This window comes from Drosophila subobscura, chromosome U, assembly GCF_008121235.1.
Source record: "Drosophila subobscura isolate 14011-0131.10 chromosome U, UCBerk_Dsub_1.0, whole genome shotgun sequence".
Lineage (NCBI taxonomy): Eukaryota > Metazoa > Arthropoda > Insecta > Diptera > Drosophilidae > Drosophila > Drosophila subobscura.
In genome coordinates, this window is record NC_048534.1 from 11,323,734 (window position 1) to 11,339,862 (window position 16,129).

A 16,129-nucleotide genomic window follows, 5' to 3' on the forward strand; every position below is an offset into this window, starting at 1 on the left:
GCGCTCCACGTGACGTAAGACTATTTATATCGTTACGTATTGGGGTGTTGAAAACCTTTGCCGTAAGATCGGTTCTTCACTCTTTTGGGGGTCAGAATCGACTGCGACTTCGTCTCCGACTTCGGTTCGCTGCCACTGCCACTGCCGCTGCCACATTTTGTTGGCGCTGCCTTTGTGCTTTTGGCTTTGCTTTTGCGAATGCGTTTACATGGCGGCCAGAAGCGAATCGGGCCGGCGCTCATTCATTCGATTCATGGCGATTCATTCAATGGTCAGCTGCGTGACTGTGTGGCAGCGACGGCTCGGCGGCTCCAACACACAATCTCTCTCTATCTCCCTTCCGGCACGGTACTAGACTCTCGACCCGCACCCAGACACCGGACACCGACACGGACCCAAACCCGGACGGGGACCTCGCTACGGTCGTAAAGTGTGCGAATCCCGGCTAAACGAACTGTGTGTTTTATTCGAGAACTGGCTGTGAATAGCGATAGCGAATATTGAAAGGATATTTTTGAATACAATTTTAATAATAACTGGAAATGTTCGCATTCGAATACGGTAAACATGCAAACAAATATTTAGATCACACTTGAAACAATTTCATAAATGAATAAAGTTGATCAAAACCAATAAATGTTACAAAACAATCGCTTAAAATTTGACAAATAAATAAAAGAAAGTAAATGAAATAAATTGCTTGACATTTTAAAAGCTAAAAGAACATTTTTGTTAATGATTGATAATTTAATTATAAACAAATAAATCAAGACAGTTTTTGGACAATTTAAGAAAATCTGAAAATGAATAAATACGAAGCACACACAGACAATGATGATCACATTTACATCAATATATTCCAAGAAAACTTAAAATAATATATGAATATATTATTCTCTATCAAATATAGAAAAATCTCCAAAATAAAACCAAAACTGTGTATGCTATTGAGATCCCTAAAACACCGGAAAATCAAAACACTGCAAGAGGAAAACTCAGCTTGAAAATGCTTCTGAGCAATCAGCCGGCAAATACACAGCCCCCACAGACGCCGCCTCCGACGTCGTTGTCTTCGTCGTCATCCCAGAACTTCAAGTCCAAGCTTCAGCAACAAATTGCCACAGCGGCTGTGGCAGCAGCCGCGGCGGCAGCCACCACTAACCTCGCTAACGGCAGCGCCACTCATCATCATCACCATCATAATCATCATCCGCTGAACCACCATCATCATCCGCATCATCAGCATCAGCACAACATTTCCTTTGCCACGGATTTCTCAATTGCCGCGATTATGGCGCGCGGCGGAAACGCCCCAAGCAGCCGCGAGCCATCCGAAAGGAGTCTGAGTGAGTAAAGTAATTCCGACCTTTCCACCATCTATCTACACACTATATCTGAATCTATACATCCCCATCCCCATACACACTCTTAAATAGATATCAATTTGCATTTCTATGGGCATTTCCTTTTCGTCGCCTAAATTGTTGGTGATTTTTGTGAAATAGTCGTTCATTTGTTCTTTTGGTTCTTTCTCAGAAGAAACTCTATTCATATGTATTTATCTTTGGTTTGCATAATGAACACGTTCCAGTCACTATTGTTGATTGAGTATGAACCATATTTCTGCATATCCAACATGTTGATGTTTAGCTCAAGTTATGGGTTTATACGCTAATCGAATCGAACTTTCATTTACATATTTATGTTTGCGGCACAAGCTAGACACATTTTAGATTGCTATCTGAAAAAGTGATCAAGCTGAAACTTATAAATAAAATTGTATAACAAAATAAATCCAGTCTGTTATGGAACTGCAGAAATCTATTAGTAACCTTTAGCTGCAATTTTTAAAAGGAAAATGCGAAAAAAATTACAGGAGACTGCCATTAGTACTTCGCAGTTTACACTCCAAAAACTCTTCGGAAAAATTGTATGACCAAACATATGCTCCTTTAGCATTTTAATTATATATAATATATTATTATATATTATAAAATGTTACCTGTTCTCGATGCATGGACTTAACGAGTATTCCATTTTACTGATGCGATATAGTAATTCACAAGCAGACATGAAGAATCTGTAAAACATCAAACAATTTTTTGATTAGTGACCCAAATACAGTTAAATACTTTTATTTTAAAGTAAACTAATTCAAAAAGCCTCACAAACCATTGTCGCCAGCTAAACTCAGTCTAGTTGTCTTCTAAAAATCTTAAGAGGCCTTCAATAGAACCTTTGATTTACATTTTGTTATTTAATATATGTAATAAAAGCAGTTCCATGTGTCAATAAAACCTTTCAGCAAAAAGATACAATTAATCGATTGCTTAGTATTTACCCATACCCGTTCCCCAATTCCCCTTACACAATTTTCCTACCCTGTCGGGGAGGGAAAAAGTGTCGCAATTGCATTATATTTCTCCTCTATTTTCTGTGCATATTTTTTCTCGTTTTTTTTGTATGCTTTATAAATTATATATTGATGACAATGCAACGTTGATGACTTGATAATTGCGGCAAATGCGCGGCAATAAAATAATCAAAGCCTATTTGTATGCAGGGGGGAAGAGTGTGCCATATGGTGTGGTGGCATGACAAGAGAGTCAGACACACTCGTATACATAAATATATGTACAAATGCGTATGTTTGTCTCCCTCTGTCGCGCATGCAAAACTATTTAGATGCCATAATTGGGTAGAGACAGAAGCTCCAACCAACAGATGCATTCATTAGTGGTGGCGGCCCCCAGACTCAACCTCTGCGCGCACACGCACACGCACACAGACATTGGCCAAATTAACATATGAAATTGCATTTTGAGCAAATAATTGAATTTTTTGGCTTTATCTGTAAAATACATCTGGGCGCAACCGATTCTGTGTGTCGACTGTCCCTCGTCATCGACATGCAACACGTTGCCATAGCGCTCGCTGTACTCTGCCCGTTCCTGTTCCTCCCGCATTAACAAGCCAATTTGATGTCTCTGTTGCATCTAGGTCCATTGTCTGTGGAGCAGTATTCGGGCCAGGATGTGGACGATGATGTTGACGTTGATGTGGTTGACTGCAGTGACTCTGAATCGCCGACGGCGCTGGCGGCCACAAATGCAACGGCAGCAGCAGCAGCAGTGGCGGCGGCGGCAGCAGTTCAGGCCCAGCAACAAGCGCGCCAGGCATTGCGTGTTGCACAGCAACAACAGCAGCAGCAGCAGCAACAGCAACAAAGGCAACAGACACATCACCATGCAACAGCAAACAAGCAACAACGCCAACATCACAATCATCATCACAACAGCAACAGCCACAACAACAGCAATCACAGCAAATCAAGCAGCCATCGAGGGCGTGCTTCAACCGCCACACCAAATGCTGCCGCAGCTGGAGCTGGATCTAGTGGTGGTGGTGGTGGCGGCGGCTGCACTGCCACGGCCACGCCCTCGCCTCCACCGCCAGCCCAGAGTCCCCAAGAAGACGAGCGCCTGTCGCCAGAGGAGCCCGCGCAGGTAACCAAACGCAACAAAGTCAGCAACGCTCCCATACGCAAAGCGCTTTTCTTACCATGTCCTACCTTCCGATACTCCCCTCCGTCTACAGCAGCCCACGCCCAAGATACTCGGCTCGTGCAATTGCGACGATCTCACGCCCATCCAGTGCCACCTAGAGACCAAGGAGCTCTGGGATAAGTTCCATGAATTGGGCACCGAAATGATCATTACCAAATCGGGCAGGTGAGTCAAGAAACTTTTGCATTTAAAAGGGGATCTTTGAGTGGTTTACGAATACGATGAATGGTTGATGTTCAGGCAGTTGCATTAGTGTGGAAAGGTCTTGGCTGAGAGAACATGAATGAATATAAAAATTGTTTTAATTAAGTTGTGGGTTTCCTGAAAGAGGAATCTAGACTTTCTTCATCATACAACACATATTCAACTGAATGTCCATGTTTTCCTCTTGGCACCTCAATCATTTAATACTTTACCCCTACTACGGCTAATGTCTACTTTCCTCACAACCCCGAACTAACAATCATTTGTAAATTTGCCTCATCAGCAATCGATTAGGTTAAACGTGTACCGAACAATTTGCAGTATTCATTTATCGATTGCAATTGCAGAAATTCCCAGATAATCGATCACATTTTGTTTGTCAAAATCCCCAGGGTCCACTTGCATCACAACCTCCTCTCCCCACATGCATTTTATTTCATTTAACTTTCATTGGAATTCAATTTGCCAAAGGCCTTTTGCCCAGTGGTGATATTGGGGCGTGCTCTGTGGAGTATGTGATGAGGGGCAGTCCGGGTCATAACCATAATGCCGCCCTCGGCAGTCGGGTACCAATCAAGGCACTCCACTCCACGCAGCCCACGAAAAGTCCTCGAAACAGAAACTCGAACAATCAATAAAACTTTAATGCGCCTTTCACCCATGGAACCAAGCCCCATATCGCCACCAGCCCCGCCCCGGCGATGACGCCTCCTCGCCTTAACTGGAAAATATCAACAACTTTTTGGTTAGTTTCTCCTTTACATGGCTCCATGAGCTGGCCAACACATTTGATTGACAAGGCATCGAAATAATGTGCCGTCGATGTTCGATTAGCAGAAAAAAAATTGGGAAGCCGCCAGGCCAACAGAGAGCCAGAAGCCGCTCGTTTCATCAGCGGTTTGGGTCTTCCATTCGAACAGGAAAATAGGTTATAAATACCCTTCCAGATTTTTTCTTTGCATTGCTGGAAAGAGATTACATAAAAACAGAGAGATTAAGATAAAACATAACCCTTCCCATAGCTCACTTATATTTTTTGCAAACGTCTCTCCAAAATAATTGTATCCTCTGCAAGGGTATAACGCCACACACAAACACCTGTACCCCACACACAGACCTGGGTTAAACGACTTTTCATTCGCAACTCAACAAAGAAGTTGAAGAAATTATTGCTTGACGATATTTCTCGATTCTCGTGCGAATGTCGTGTAGGATGGATGGCTGGTGGAGCGAGGGAGGGAGGGGGCGCTGGTGGGGTGAATGCGAAATGCGAATGAATACGAAACGAAAAAAGGCAACATGAACGAACATGAAACATAACTGTTTGGGTGCCAGAAGTTTTGTTGTTTTTTCTCCGCTTTTGGGTTTACTTTTTTCTGCCATTCTCTTTCTCTTCAGTTTTGTTGATAACATGCGAAATGCGCATTAGTCGCTAGCTGGTAGTTAGGAGCCCTGTGTTCTGTTACTTCGGCGCCCCCTTCAATGTAGTTGGGCATGATGGATTTGAGGGTAAGGTCAGATGGTGATATTTAGCCCCAAATCCATCAAACTAATTCTCAGCAAAAGGGGAAGCAAACTGCGTGGCTGCTTCTGTGAATACACTACCCGAAGCAGTGGGATAACTGAAGGTTTATATGCAAATTATTATACAAAATTGATAAATACAAATAATTATCGATACTCCCTACATTCAGAAACCACTTCAACAATTCCCTAGAGAAATATTATATTCAATATGTGCTGTGAGCTCCTCTCTTCTTTGCTTTTACTAAGTATCACACATTCGACTCTCTGTTCGATTTATGTTTTGGTGCTTTTGGTGCCTTTGCTTTTCTGCCTTTTCGCTTGGCAACTTTTGTTTGTTTGTTTGATGTTAATGTTGTGTGTGTGTGTGTGTTTTGTTTAACCCTTTGGTAGCCGTCAACAGTGCCCCCATACCCCTGCTGTGCGCATTTACGACACATTAACAAATTTACTCCTTTCGCTCCCGCTCCTCCCGAATCCTGAGTTCTCAGTCGAATGTCCTGGCGTCCACACAAAGTATAAATTGCATTGTAATAGCTGCCGATTGTCGCGCTAACAGCACATTTGCATGTCCCCTGGCTCTTGGGCCCATTTCGTTTCGTGTTCTGTTTGACTCTCGGTGTTTTTTTGGGGACTGCTGCCACTGCCACTGCTACTGCTGCCCTGTAATTAGTCAAAGGATACCGATGCGATGCCCGGTTCTGGCCGCCGCTCATTCGTATTTACATTTGTGCGGGTTTGACGAACGGACAGACGGACGGACGCATGCAATACAATTGCAAAAAAAAGTCTGGCCAAAAGAGAAAGGGAACAATAATTCCCAATGCCGATATACATCTATGTCAGCACGTCGTTTGGTAGCTAAACATGTCCGACCAGGGGAAGTGGGAGTGGCAATGCGGGACATTTTTTTTGTATGTGAGTGATACATTTTAAATTACAAAAGTATATGCTTGGGTACAGCTTTTAGGTGGCATGATTCGGTGGCATGTTCAGCAGGAATCAGATGTGGCTCTGTAGTGAAAAGCATTCGAATAGGAAGTGAGATAAATGATTTCCAGAAAGTTTCCATGGAGGAAGTACTTTATGTGCAGAAAGCCCTGAAATTTCACTAAAACCCTGTCTTTCATCTACGTTTTACTACTCTCAAATGTTCAGATATATGGAACCTTTCAGAGCCATTTCCTTTGCAGTCAGTGGTCGTTGAATTGCCATGAAAATGTTGACACAACATGCAAAAGCGCATGCGCAGCTCCCATCAGAACGGAGCCGAACAAAAACTGCATCAAATTGCGAAGACATGAATCCGACTACGAGGATGATTTACAGCCCAAGAAAAAGAGTCAAAGATGGCTTGACTTTTTGTGTACCTGCCTGTCAGCTGGTCAGGTTAGCTCTCAGGACTGCTCTGCTTATGTGTGTCTGCTCGTATCTATGGGCAAGTATGTGCTGGCTGCTGCGGTCATTGAAATAAAATATCACGTGGTTTGTAATTTTGTCACGCTGTCAGCGGTTTTGAGGTTGGCCTTTTCCGCATTCTGTTGCCGGATCTGTGGACAAAGGCGGCGCACAAAAGTCAGTAGACGCGGGCGGGCTAATTGTTTTGACCTCTCGCCCAGCGGGTCGAAGTCCCTCGGCTTGTCAATATTTTGCGACAAACTCTTCACGCCTATCAGGTCCGCTCTGTCTATCCCGGGGCTAGGGTCCGAAGGGACAGACAGTAGCACAAGATGCATGGCAATTGCAATTTTCATGGTGCAATGGTTAGGCATCGGGCAGGCAGAAATTTCTGTATTCGTTTCTGTCTGGTAGTTTCAGAAACTTTTGCCACAGCTCCATTAATATTTCAACGAACAGCTGAACCCAGACCATTTATCAGAGGGAATCGACAGGGACAGACAACAATTGAAACAAGTTAATCCCCCAGACGAAAGGTGCAGCAGGGACGGTCAGAGCCGGGTCTAAATTATGAATTAATCAACTAATAAAAGATGGAAGGAGCGGGGAGAAAACAGGGGGAGTGTTGTCAGTTCTCGATAAGATCTAAGTTATAGTTTTATATATCCGTTTTTAGTCTGTTTTTTTTTTTTGTGTTGGGCTTCAGGGTTGGTTCGTTTTGTTTCGTTAGTCGCTGGCTAATTTGCATTTTATTAATTTAGACCTTGAGGCTTAATTTGCTGTAACAAAGGTGTTGATAATGAATTGGCGGCTCTCCCACAGACCTGGGTCTCTCCATGCTCTATTTATAGCGTATATTCGGCCAGACTAATTGAAAGCAAAGCCACCCCAAGTCGCTGATGGCCAGGGCCAGTCCTCCCCTTGTGGTATTTCTGGCCATGGCAAATGGTGTGTAAACTTCATAATTGTAACCTTTGGCACCTAAGCTCGGTCCGCGTCCACTCCCGCATTCCACACTAGAACTGAGTAAAAGCCATTTGCCTAATTTTCCCATAAACAAATACATAAAATCCACACCAGCAAAAGAAAGAACTAAACTTGCGTTGCGATGGGGTTTTCCCCGTAGGTGGGGTGTGGTCAGTGCCTCCGGCTGTGACTCTGGCTGTGGCTAATAAAATGTATGTAAATGCTGGAATATGATTTACGACATTTCCGTCTCGCAGCCAAAAGCTGGGGCCAGGGGCGGCCTTAGACGTGGGATGGCCATAGCCCAAAAAGGAGGCGTGGCAGTCTAGCTTCGCACATTTATGGGCACATTAGCAGAGCCATCAAACCGCTGAAGGAAAGTGTTAACAATCCGAATAAATTTAGCTGGAACTCGAACTTCCATGCCGAATCATTTCTGCCTCTTCGCTTTTTGGCCAAAAACAAAATGGAAGCTTCCGGCTGTGGCGGCTTCCGCTTGGCTGCAGTTCGTAGATATTCAGATAAGGGAAACCATGTTAAATGCCTGCTACAATGGTGCTAATTGTGGCATGCAACTGCCGCACTTGCTACTTGTGTTACAACGGAGTCAACGAATGCCACGGCTGTTGCTCGTTTTGGTTGTTGCTCAAACTGAATAGTGTGGGCCACAGCCATAACTGTTGCCCAGTTGACGTTATCCAACTCTGGCTAAAACAATGCAAGTGGTGACACTGGCCACGCCCAGACCCCACCCCCCAGTAATCGTCTGTCAAGCAGGGCGTTGACAAATCACACACAAATATGAGTTGCAATGGAAATGTAACGCAAAAAATGTAATTTTTCTCGGGGTTTTTCTGGGGAAGCTTTGAATTTTGTAAGTGGAATGAGGATGAATTTTTTCATAGTAAATCTTAGGTGTTACTCTCAAAGGTTTTTTGATAATAATTATATATTTTTTCACTCCCCAATGCCTCCCCATTAACTTACCAACTCAACTCAATGCAAATCAATTACAATTAGCCCACTCACACCTCAAGTTATGCGTCTAGCCAGCACACTCACACAGCTACAAAATGGAACTCGTATACCCATAGACACCAACACCCAATGCTGGCTTTATGTGCGTGGCTCTGACAATGTGTTCTCCCCATGTTCTTGGCTCGGAGACAAATGACAAAAAAAGTGGGCTGGGTCATTAGCGTCATTTACACTTACCTTCCACCGCAAACACACACAAAAAACGACAAATTGTTGTTATATAATTTCAACTGTTGATGGGTTGGGGGGGTAGGTTGGTTTGTGGAATGGTTAGGGGGGCGGCACACCTTGTGTACTCCCCGCTGTGGAGTGGGCCCGCCTGCGACATCGCTTGCGGAAATGTGTCAAAAACGTGCTAAAAGTCATAAAATTAAATATGCGTCCTATTTGCATACCCCGCATACCCCCTCTCAACCATGAAACACAATGGCGGGCAATAAAAAAATAGTTCACGATTTTCCCTCCTTTCTGTATGCTTTTCTTTGAGTTCACTAACATTTCCCGGCCACACACACACACTCCACTTGGTGCACTTTCAGGCGCATGTTCCCCACGGTGCGTGTGAGCTTCTCGGGTCCATTGCGGCAGATCCAGCCCCCGGATCGGTATGCCGTCCTGCTGGACATTGTGCCCCTGGACTCGCGGCGCTATCGCTATGCCTACCATCGCAGCTCCTGGCTGGTGGCGGGCAAGGCGGATCCACCGCCACCGGCCCGCATCTACTGCCATCCGGATTGCCCCATCAGCCCGGAGGCGTTGCGCAAACAGGTCGTCTCCTTCGAGAAGGTGAAGTTGACAAATAACGAAATGGATAAGAGCGGACAGGTGAGTCGAAGTCTGGATACTGGGGCTGGTGTGTGGGTTGCTTAAGCCAGCAAAGGACATTCACGGGGTGGATATGCAGGAGTGTTAGAGGCGAAAGGAAATCGATATAGGGGGCTGGGTAGGCTGTTCAATGGATGAACTACTTTCGAAACAGCAAGTATTATATGCGGAAAGGATAAGGAATCACAGGCTGGAACTTGCAGGCTTTAAAGGCTAACAGAAAATAGAGTCCTGCTAAGTAAGCCACGAATTTTTGGCCCATAAAATCATGTAAATTCCTATCGTTGGTGCAAATCCAAGTGGTCTTGACCAATCACCAATAAAGATGAGAAGGAAGAGAAGAGCTAAAAGCTCTCTAATAAATACCATAAAGTGAGTCAAGACGAAATCCATCTAGATAAAATTCCCTTTCAATAGCAGAAACCTTAAATGTTAGCAGACTTGTCTCTAGGGTTCAGTGTTTGATTCCAACTCCTGACTCTTAACCCCAATTCCAGGGAGAGGAGCACCTGTGAGCAAACAGTGCTGCCAGTGCTGCCATCCCGAATTCATTTATGAATATTTTAGGGAAGAGGCCAAACACATAAACTGGCGGGCGGCTGACTGGCATTGTCTTCGGTGTATGTGTCGGGTCAGATGGGGTCAGTCGGAGTTGCCGCGTGCACATATGCAAATGGCATTGCGCGCGCACAAAAATGAATGAAAATTGTTGGCAATTTGGTGGCAAATACTCCTCCAGCCACTCGCCCACATGTTCTGAGCCCAAGATCCGAGTGGCGACGCTCTGTTTACGAGCCTGCTACCGTTTTTATCACAGCCATAAAGGATGGCGACCGGGATGTGGGATAGCATAGAAGAATGGAGGCTGCAAAGTCAAAACAAACATGGACTACTTTTTATGGGCGTACATTTTTTATAAGCACAGACAACACAGCAAACATTCGCATTCAGGGAACTGGAACTCGTTTCGTTTCTTGTCGTTTCTTACAGGTCGTGCTGAACTCAATGCATCGCTATCAGCCACGGATCCACTTGGTGCGGATGAGCCATGGCCAGAGCATACCCGGCAATCCCAAGGAGCTGCAGGATATGGATCATAAAACCTTCGTGTTCCCGGAGACCGTGTTCACGGCCGTGACGGCCTATCAGAATCAATTGATTACGAAACTCAAAATCGATTCGAATCCGTTTGCAAAAGGATTTCGCGATTCGTCGCGTCTCACTGACTTTGATAGGTGAGTGTCTTCCCTCGGATGCTGGGCTGGCTACAGTAGTTGGCCCCGTTTCTGCCGGTTTTATGGGGTCATGTCTGATTTATGGCCTAATTTACGATGGCCTGTTGAGCCGTAAAACCCTACAGTAGCTCAAGTTGCTGCTGATTAGCGAAAATGTGTGAAAGTGTCGGACTGCAGAGTGCGGAATGCGGAATGCTTGCCGCATTTCCATTAGCAACTGCTGCGGCTGCAACGTGCTGCACATGCGATCAATCAGCAGATGCCGTCGCTATTGTGATTGAAGAATGATGTGTGACTAGTTGTTGGATTTCTCTGAAAAAATACAGATTAAAGGGCAAATCCTATGATCACTCATCATGCGTGATTTTTCCAAGTCAATGGATGTTTCAGTAAAGACTTCCAAGTAAATCTGCCGTAGACTGCATTCGATTTCGTAAGATTATTTTGCTCTTTCCAAACAAACCTCTCAATAAAAGATGTGAATAAGTATTCAATTCCATAAATCAGATTTCAAATTTCCTCTTCAACGTTTGCAACATTTTCGCACACGAGCAACAATTCGGCGGCTCAGCAACATGTGGCTGGATGACCTTAGCGCCAAATGGAGCCCTTCCTACGGGCTTTTTTTTGGCAAGGCACCTGAGGGCTGCCGCTGCCGCTGCTGCTGCCCTTTTTCGACAGCAACTTCAAAGTGTTGCCAGGCGGCGACTATTAAGACAGCAAGAGCAACGCAGCAGCGGCGGCAGCAAACGCTCTGCCGCCAGCAGCAACATGGCAACAACATCAAGAAGCAACAGCAGCAACAACAACAACAACATGCAACAGCACACGAGCAACATCGCTGTTGTAGCCGGCACGGCGGCGGCTTAAGTGGCGTAAATTACAGATCGGCGGCTTTAACTTTGAAGCCAATTCGTACATGAAATGAAAACACGAAAATAATGAGTGAATGTATCTCTGGTGGCTTTTGTTGCAGTTGTTGTTGTTGTTGTTCCTGTAGTTTAGTGTCGGCAATTGGCAGTTACTTTCAACGTAATTATGTTATTGCCCCAACTGAAGCCCTGCCCCTGCTGCAGCCACTGCCCCCTGCCCAAGAGTCTTCGCCAAAGCTTTTCTCATTCTCTCTCCTCTGTTCGTCTTGCAGAGATCCGATGGATGCGTTCTTCTTCGACCAGCACATGCGAGCCGCACCGCTGCGCTTCTTTCCGGACCCGCTGATGTCGCAGCTCACCCCACAGGAGGCGGAAGCCGCCTCGCTGGCCTTGCTGGAGAAGGCCCGCCAGCACCTGCAGATGTTCGGCCGCTCGCCGTACACCGAGATGCTGCTACCCCATCTGTACCAGCGTCAGGCTCCACCACAAGCCTCGCATCTCAGCGCCTTCCAGCTGGGCATGTGGCAGCAGCAGTGGCCCCAGCTGACGGCCGGCTTTCTGGCCAGTGCCAATCAACAGGCGGCCTTTGCGGCAGCCGCAGCGGCAGCAGCGGGCGCCAATCGCACACCGCCCCCACCTGTTGCAACGGCAGCACCGCCAGCCCCAGCCACACCCACATCCTCGTGCGGCTCGGCGTCGCCGGATCTGCGGGCGAGGCCACAGCTGAGTCACTATCCGCAGCGCTTCAGTCCGTATCAGGTGCCGCAGCATCAGGCCTCGCCGCCAGCCTCCACAAGAGCGGAGAGTCCTTAAAGCAGAACCCACAACCCAGCAGAATTCCCTGAAAAATATCTATGAAATGTATGTGCAATGTTGTTGAAAACCTTTTGTAAATAACCCAAAAAACCTGTTGCTGCAACATCCAAAGAGAATGCAAGAGACAGAGAGAGAGAGTGTGAACGATGTTGCATGTGATGCTGAAGAGAGAGAGAGAGAGAGAGAGATCGTGAATCATGAACCGTTGAAAGTGTGACCAGCGCTGAGGGTGAATGTGAGTCAAGGACAGCGGAAACGGTTTCACTCTATTGTAATTTTCTGTAGATTTATAACAGTATTAGTTAATTTAATTACGCGTAGGCCTAGCACCGATCCCATGCCCCTGCCCTGTGTGTGCTCTCTGTGTATTGTAATTTTATTTATCCACTTTCGTTGTTGTCCATGTGTTCCTACAACTGCAATTACTGTGAAGATTCCACGCTGAATTAAACCCTTTAGACACTCCCCCCCCAAACACCCCAAACACCACAATGAAAATGCAAAATCCAAGTACTGTAAACACTTATTTAAATGATGTGCAAAGAGAGAGAAACTGAATAAACAATTTATAACACAAAAAGCGAATAACATTCAGTTTTAGCTGCGAGTCCGAGTGCGAGTATTGTTTCGGAATGGGAATGGGAATGGGCTTTCCCCGATTTTTGTTTTGCAAACATGCGATTGCCATTGCCATGGGCATGACTGCTGCTGGTGCTGGACAATACGAGACGAGTAAGTGCTTCCATAAATATGGCCAACAATTAATAACGATGATATGGCCAAAGGGGGTGGGGCTCTCGACTCTCTTTCTCTCTGCTGTGGGGCACGTGATGCGCAGTCGCGCATGGCAGCCAGCCCCGCCACTGACATTTATGCCCCGGCAATGAAATATAATTTATGGAATTTTGTGCTCTTTATGAAAGTCTAATTAATTACCGCTCCGTGTTTTAGTGCTGCCAAAGGGTTGCATGCCATCAACAATGGATGCAGCGAGCTGCAGTTGCTGCTGCTGCTGCAGTTGCACGCGACATGCGTCATCAATTTCTAATGATGTATGTCTGCTCCACAGACATTTGTTATTAATTCCATCGCAACCAGCTACTGCTCTTTATTTTCAATTAACATTTTAAAGTGCCTGTTTAGCAGTAAAGGTTGGACATCTTTAATGGATAATAAAATAGTATCCACTTGCAGATACTTTGTTGCAGTTCCCCTCCAACAATTTTGCATTTGAATAGATCAATTGATTGGCAGGCTCAAGGATGGAACCAACAATTACTAGGCTAGAAATTTATAGCCAGAAATATATTTTATATAGTTAAATAAGCTTCGAAGTTCTAATAAAATATTTGCTAGTAGCAAAACATTTTGGTAACAAAAGTTATGTCGTCACTTCCCTCATTCCATATGCAAATCGGAAAAGGATATCTGCTTGATGACATTTCAATATCAAGCCACGTTGAGGTCCGTAGTTACCAATCAATAGATTAGCCGGCGAGTACTCTGGTTCATTGTGTCATACACTTTCTGTCATTTGCTTTCCAACCAAATGGCACTTTTCCCTCACATTTGATATTCTCTGCGAACCACGACTAATCACCATTGCCACAAATACTTGTACCAAAAATCACACCAGCCGAAAGCCACACACACAGATACAAATATTTAATAACTTAATTTTGTTGCCCATAGGCCACGGCGGCAGGTTAGAAAATTCAAATGGGCCTCAAACAGAGAGGGGGGAGGGCTCGCGCATTTAAATATGGCTTATATAACCGCAGTGCAGAGTCTTTTTACCTAACCGATAACTAACCAATAATTATACTGTTTGAAGCTTGCAATTAAAAAATCATTTTTGACCAACGAGCACAAACCTTACTGCTCCTCCTCGTTCGCGCCACTTTCCAAATGTCTTAATTAAGGGACTTGGTTTTTCGGATTGTAAAATGGACTCGGCAAACAACTGTGAGAAAGTGTCATATTGTTAGGAAAAGAATATTCCGTTTTACTTGACAGTTGTTGTGTGTCCTTTGGCTTGATTTAATTACAGGCTTAACAACTTTTTGTATTGATAACATGGCAAGTTGATCGGCGTTTTAATTGCATATAGAAAGTAAGGTTGTAGTGGGGGAAAAAAGTAAGTTAATGACCGAAAGTTAAGGGTGAAAGCTAAAGGACTAAAATCATGAATAACTTATTTCAGTTGAAGACAACTCCTCTAACCCAGATATTAAAACAATTTATTTCCTGTTTTTCTTGCGTTACAAATTTCCATATCTCTGGCTGCAAAGCGTTACAAATTCCTAGCCCCACAGCGAACACACAAAACACAAAAGTAACCTCCGCTCCGATACCTGAAATTTTCTCACTCACTGCGACAAAGTCGTACACAAATTATCTCGCCACTAAAAATTTGCCTAATTTCCAACATAAATATGAGGCAAGCTATCTACAGCGACCGATCTCGCAGGCGGCAACCTTAACATTTCTACTGACTAATTTTTCTGTGTTTTTTCTCAGTTAAGGCTGTGGGCACGGGACATGGCAGGAGCAGGGAACAGGAGCAGTGCCCAAAACAAAATACACCCTCTAAAGGATGAGTCTCGGGTCTCTTGACCAGGCACGCTGGCAGGCGCTAACAAATTTATGTCTTCTTCAGGCTTAGACAGCGTAAAAGGTGCTGCTAACTAAGAGTGGGGGGAGAAAGGTAAAAAAAGGAAAAGAAATACAGGCAAAGGCAAAGGTGAGAGCAGAGGCCGCTCAGCTCATTACACACAATTTGCAGTTAGGTGCGAGCATATAAATTTCTTTGGCCAGCTTATCAAAATTATGTTAACTTTTATCTAAATTATATTTTGTGTATTTCGGTGCATAGGCATGGGGGAATGACAGGGGTTCTTTCGCATAAATTGTATGTTTTTTTCGTGGATTTTTCTCATACATCAAGGAGTAGTAGCCATTAATTTGCGCAAGGGTTTTCGAAAGATGCATCTTCATTTGGTTCATAAATGAGGGATTTGGGTGCTATTTATGTGCTGAAATCCCATAAATACTTGCTGCAGTGAAGACATTTGTCCATTTCCAATCTCTGCTCTTAATTTAATTTGCCGAAACATTTTGCAAAGCCTAGAAAATCATTAAATTTATACACACACATTTATATAGTGGCTGAGTTTGAGTTTAATTGTCGAATGCACGTTTATGACACAAAAATATCGTGATCCACTTAACAGTTTCGATGCACTAACCAGACCTAATGTTATGCCATATATAATTGGTCTTCTCTGTGTACAGCAGAGCTTCAAACGAGGGCGGGACACATTCACATTAGCCATGAACATGAGTTAATTATACCATTAAATGTATTCAATTTATCAAAGAGCCAACATGGAAAACACAACAGAGGTCGGCTTGTCAAATGAAGATACATTTAGCCGCCGGACCGCAGTTCATTCGTCAACGGATCGACTCGAATCGAATCGGTATCGCTTCGGCCTGTCCGCTCCATGATTTGGCAACTTTTTTTCTGTGGCTATTGCCACTCTGCCCCGAAGGTCTACAAGTGTTATGGGCTTCGAGAGATGGTAGATGATAAATGAGAATTATTGACAAGATGTTTTGGGGAGGAAAATTGGAAATTGACCAGAAAAGAGGTCCAGACTGATGCGGAGAACCATTGAAAGCG

General features: G+C 44.6%; 1 protein-coding gene across 3 annotated transcripts; it reads left to right on the forward strand.

Moving 5' to 3' along the window:
• The first annotated feature begins 913 nt into the window (after window positions 1-913).
• On the forward strand, window positions 914-12,577 carry LOC117901771 (T-box protein H15). 3 transcript variants are annotated; one of them, XM_034812668.1, is made up of 6 exons: window positions 914-1,346; window positions 3,001-3,524; window positions 3,598-3,731; window positions 9,236-9,521; window positions 10,512-10,756; window positions 11,901-12,577. In XM_034812668.1, the coding sequence occupies exons 1-6, from the start codon at window positions 1,007-1,009 to the stop codon at window positions 12,439-12,441; spliced, it is 2,070 nt and encodes a 689-aa protein (XP_034668559.1). In that variant the 5' UTR covers window positions 914-1,006; the 3' UTR covers window positions 12,442-12,577. The 3 variants fall into 3 exon arrangements, with proteins under 3 accessions (XP_034668559.1, XP_034668560.1, XP_034668561.1); XM_034812669.1 differs by having other exon boundaries at window positions 3,001-3,506; XM_034812670.1 differs by having other exon boundaries at window positions 3,001-3,506; window positions 3,601-3,731.
• Window positions 12,578-16,129: the final 3,552 nt, after the last annotated feature.

Bases quoted from the DNA above. Each gene is read 5' to 3' on its own strand.
- LOC117901771 (XM_034812668.1), top strand. From the start codon at position 1,007: ATGCTTCTGAGCAATCAGCCGGCAAATACACAGCCCCCACAGACGCCG. The intron at 9,522-10,511 runs GTGAGTCGAAGT...CGTTTCTTACAG, and splicing joins AAATGGATAAGAGCGGACAG to GTCGTGCTGAACTCAATGCA. The intron at 10,757-11,900 runs GTGAGTGTCTTC...TTCGTCTTGCAG, and splicing joins CGTCTCACTGACTTTGATAG to AGATCCGATGGATGCGTTCT.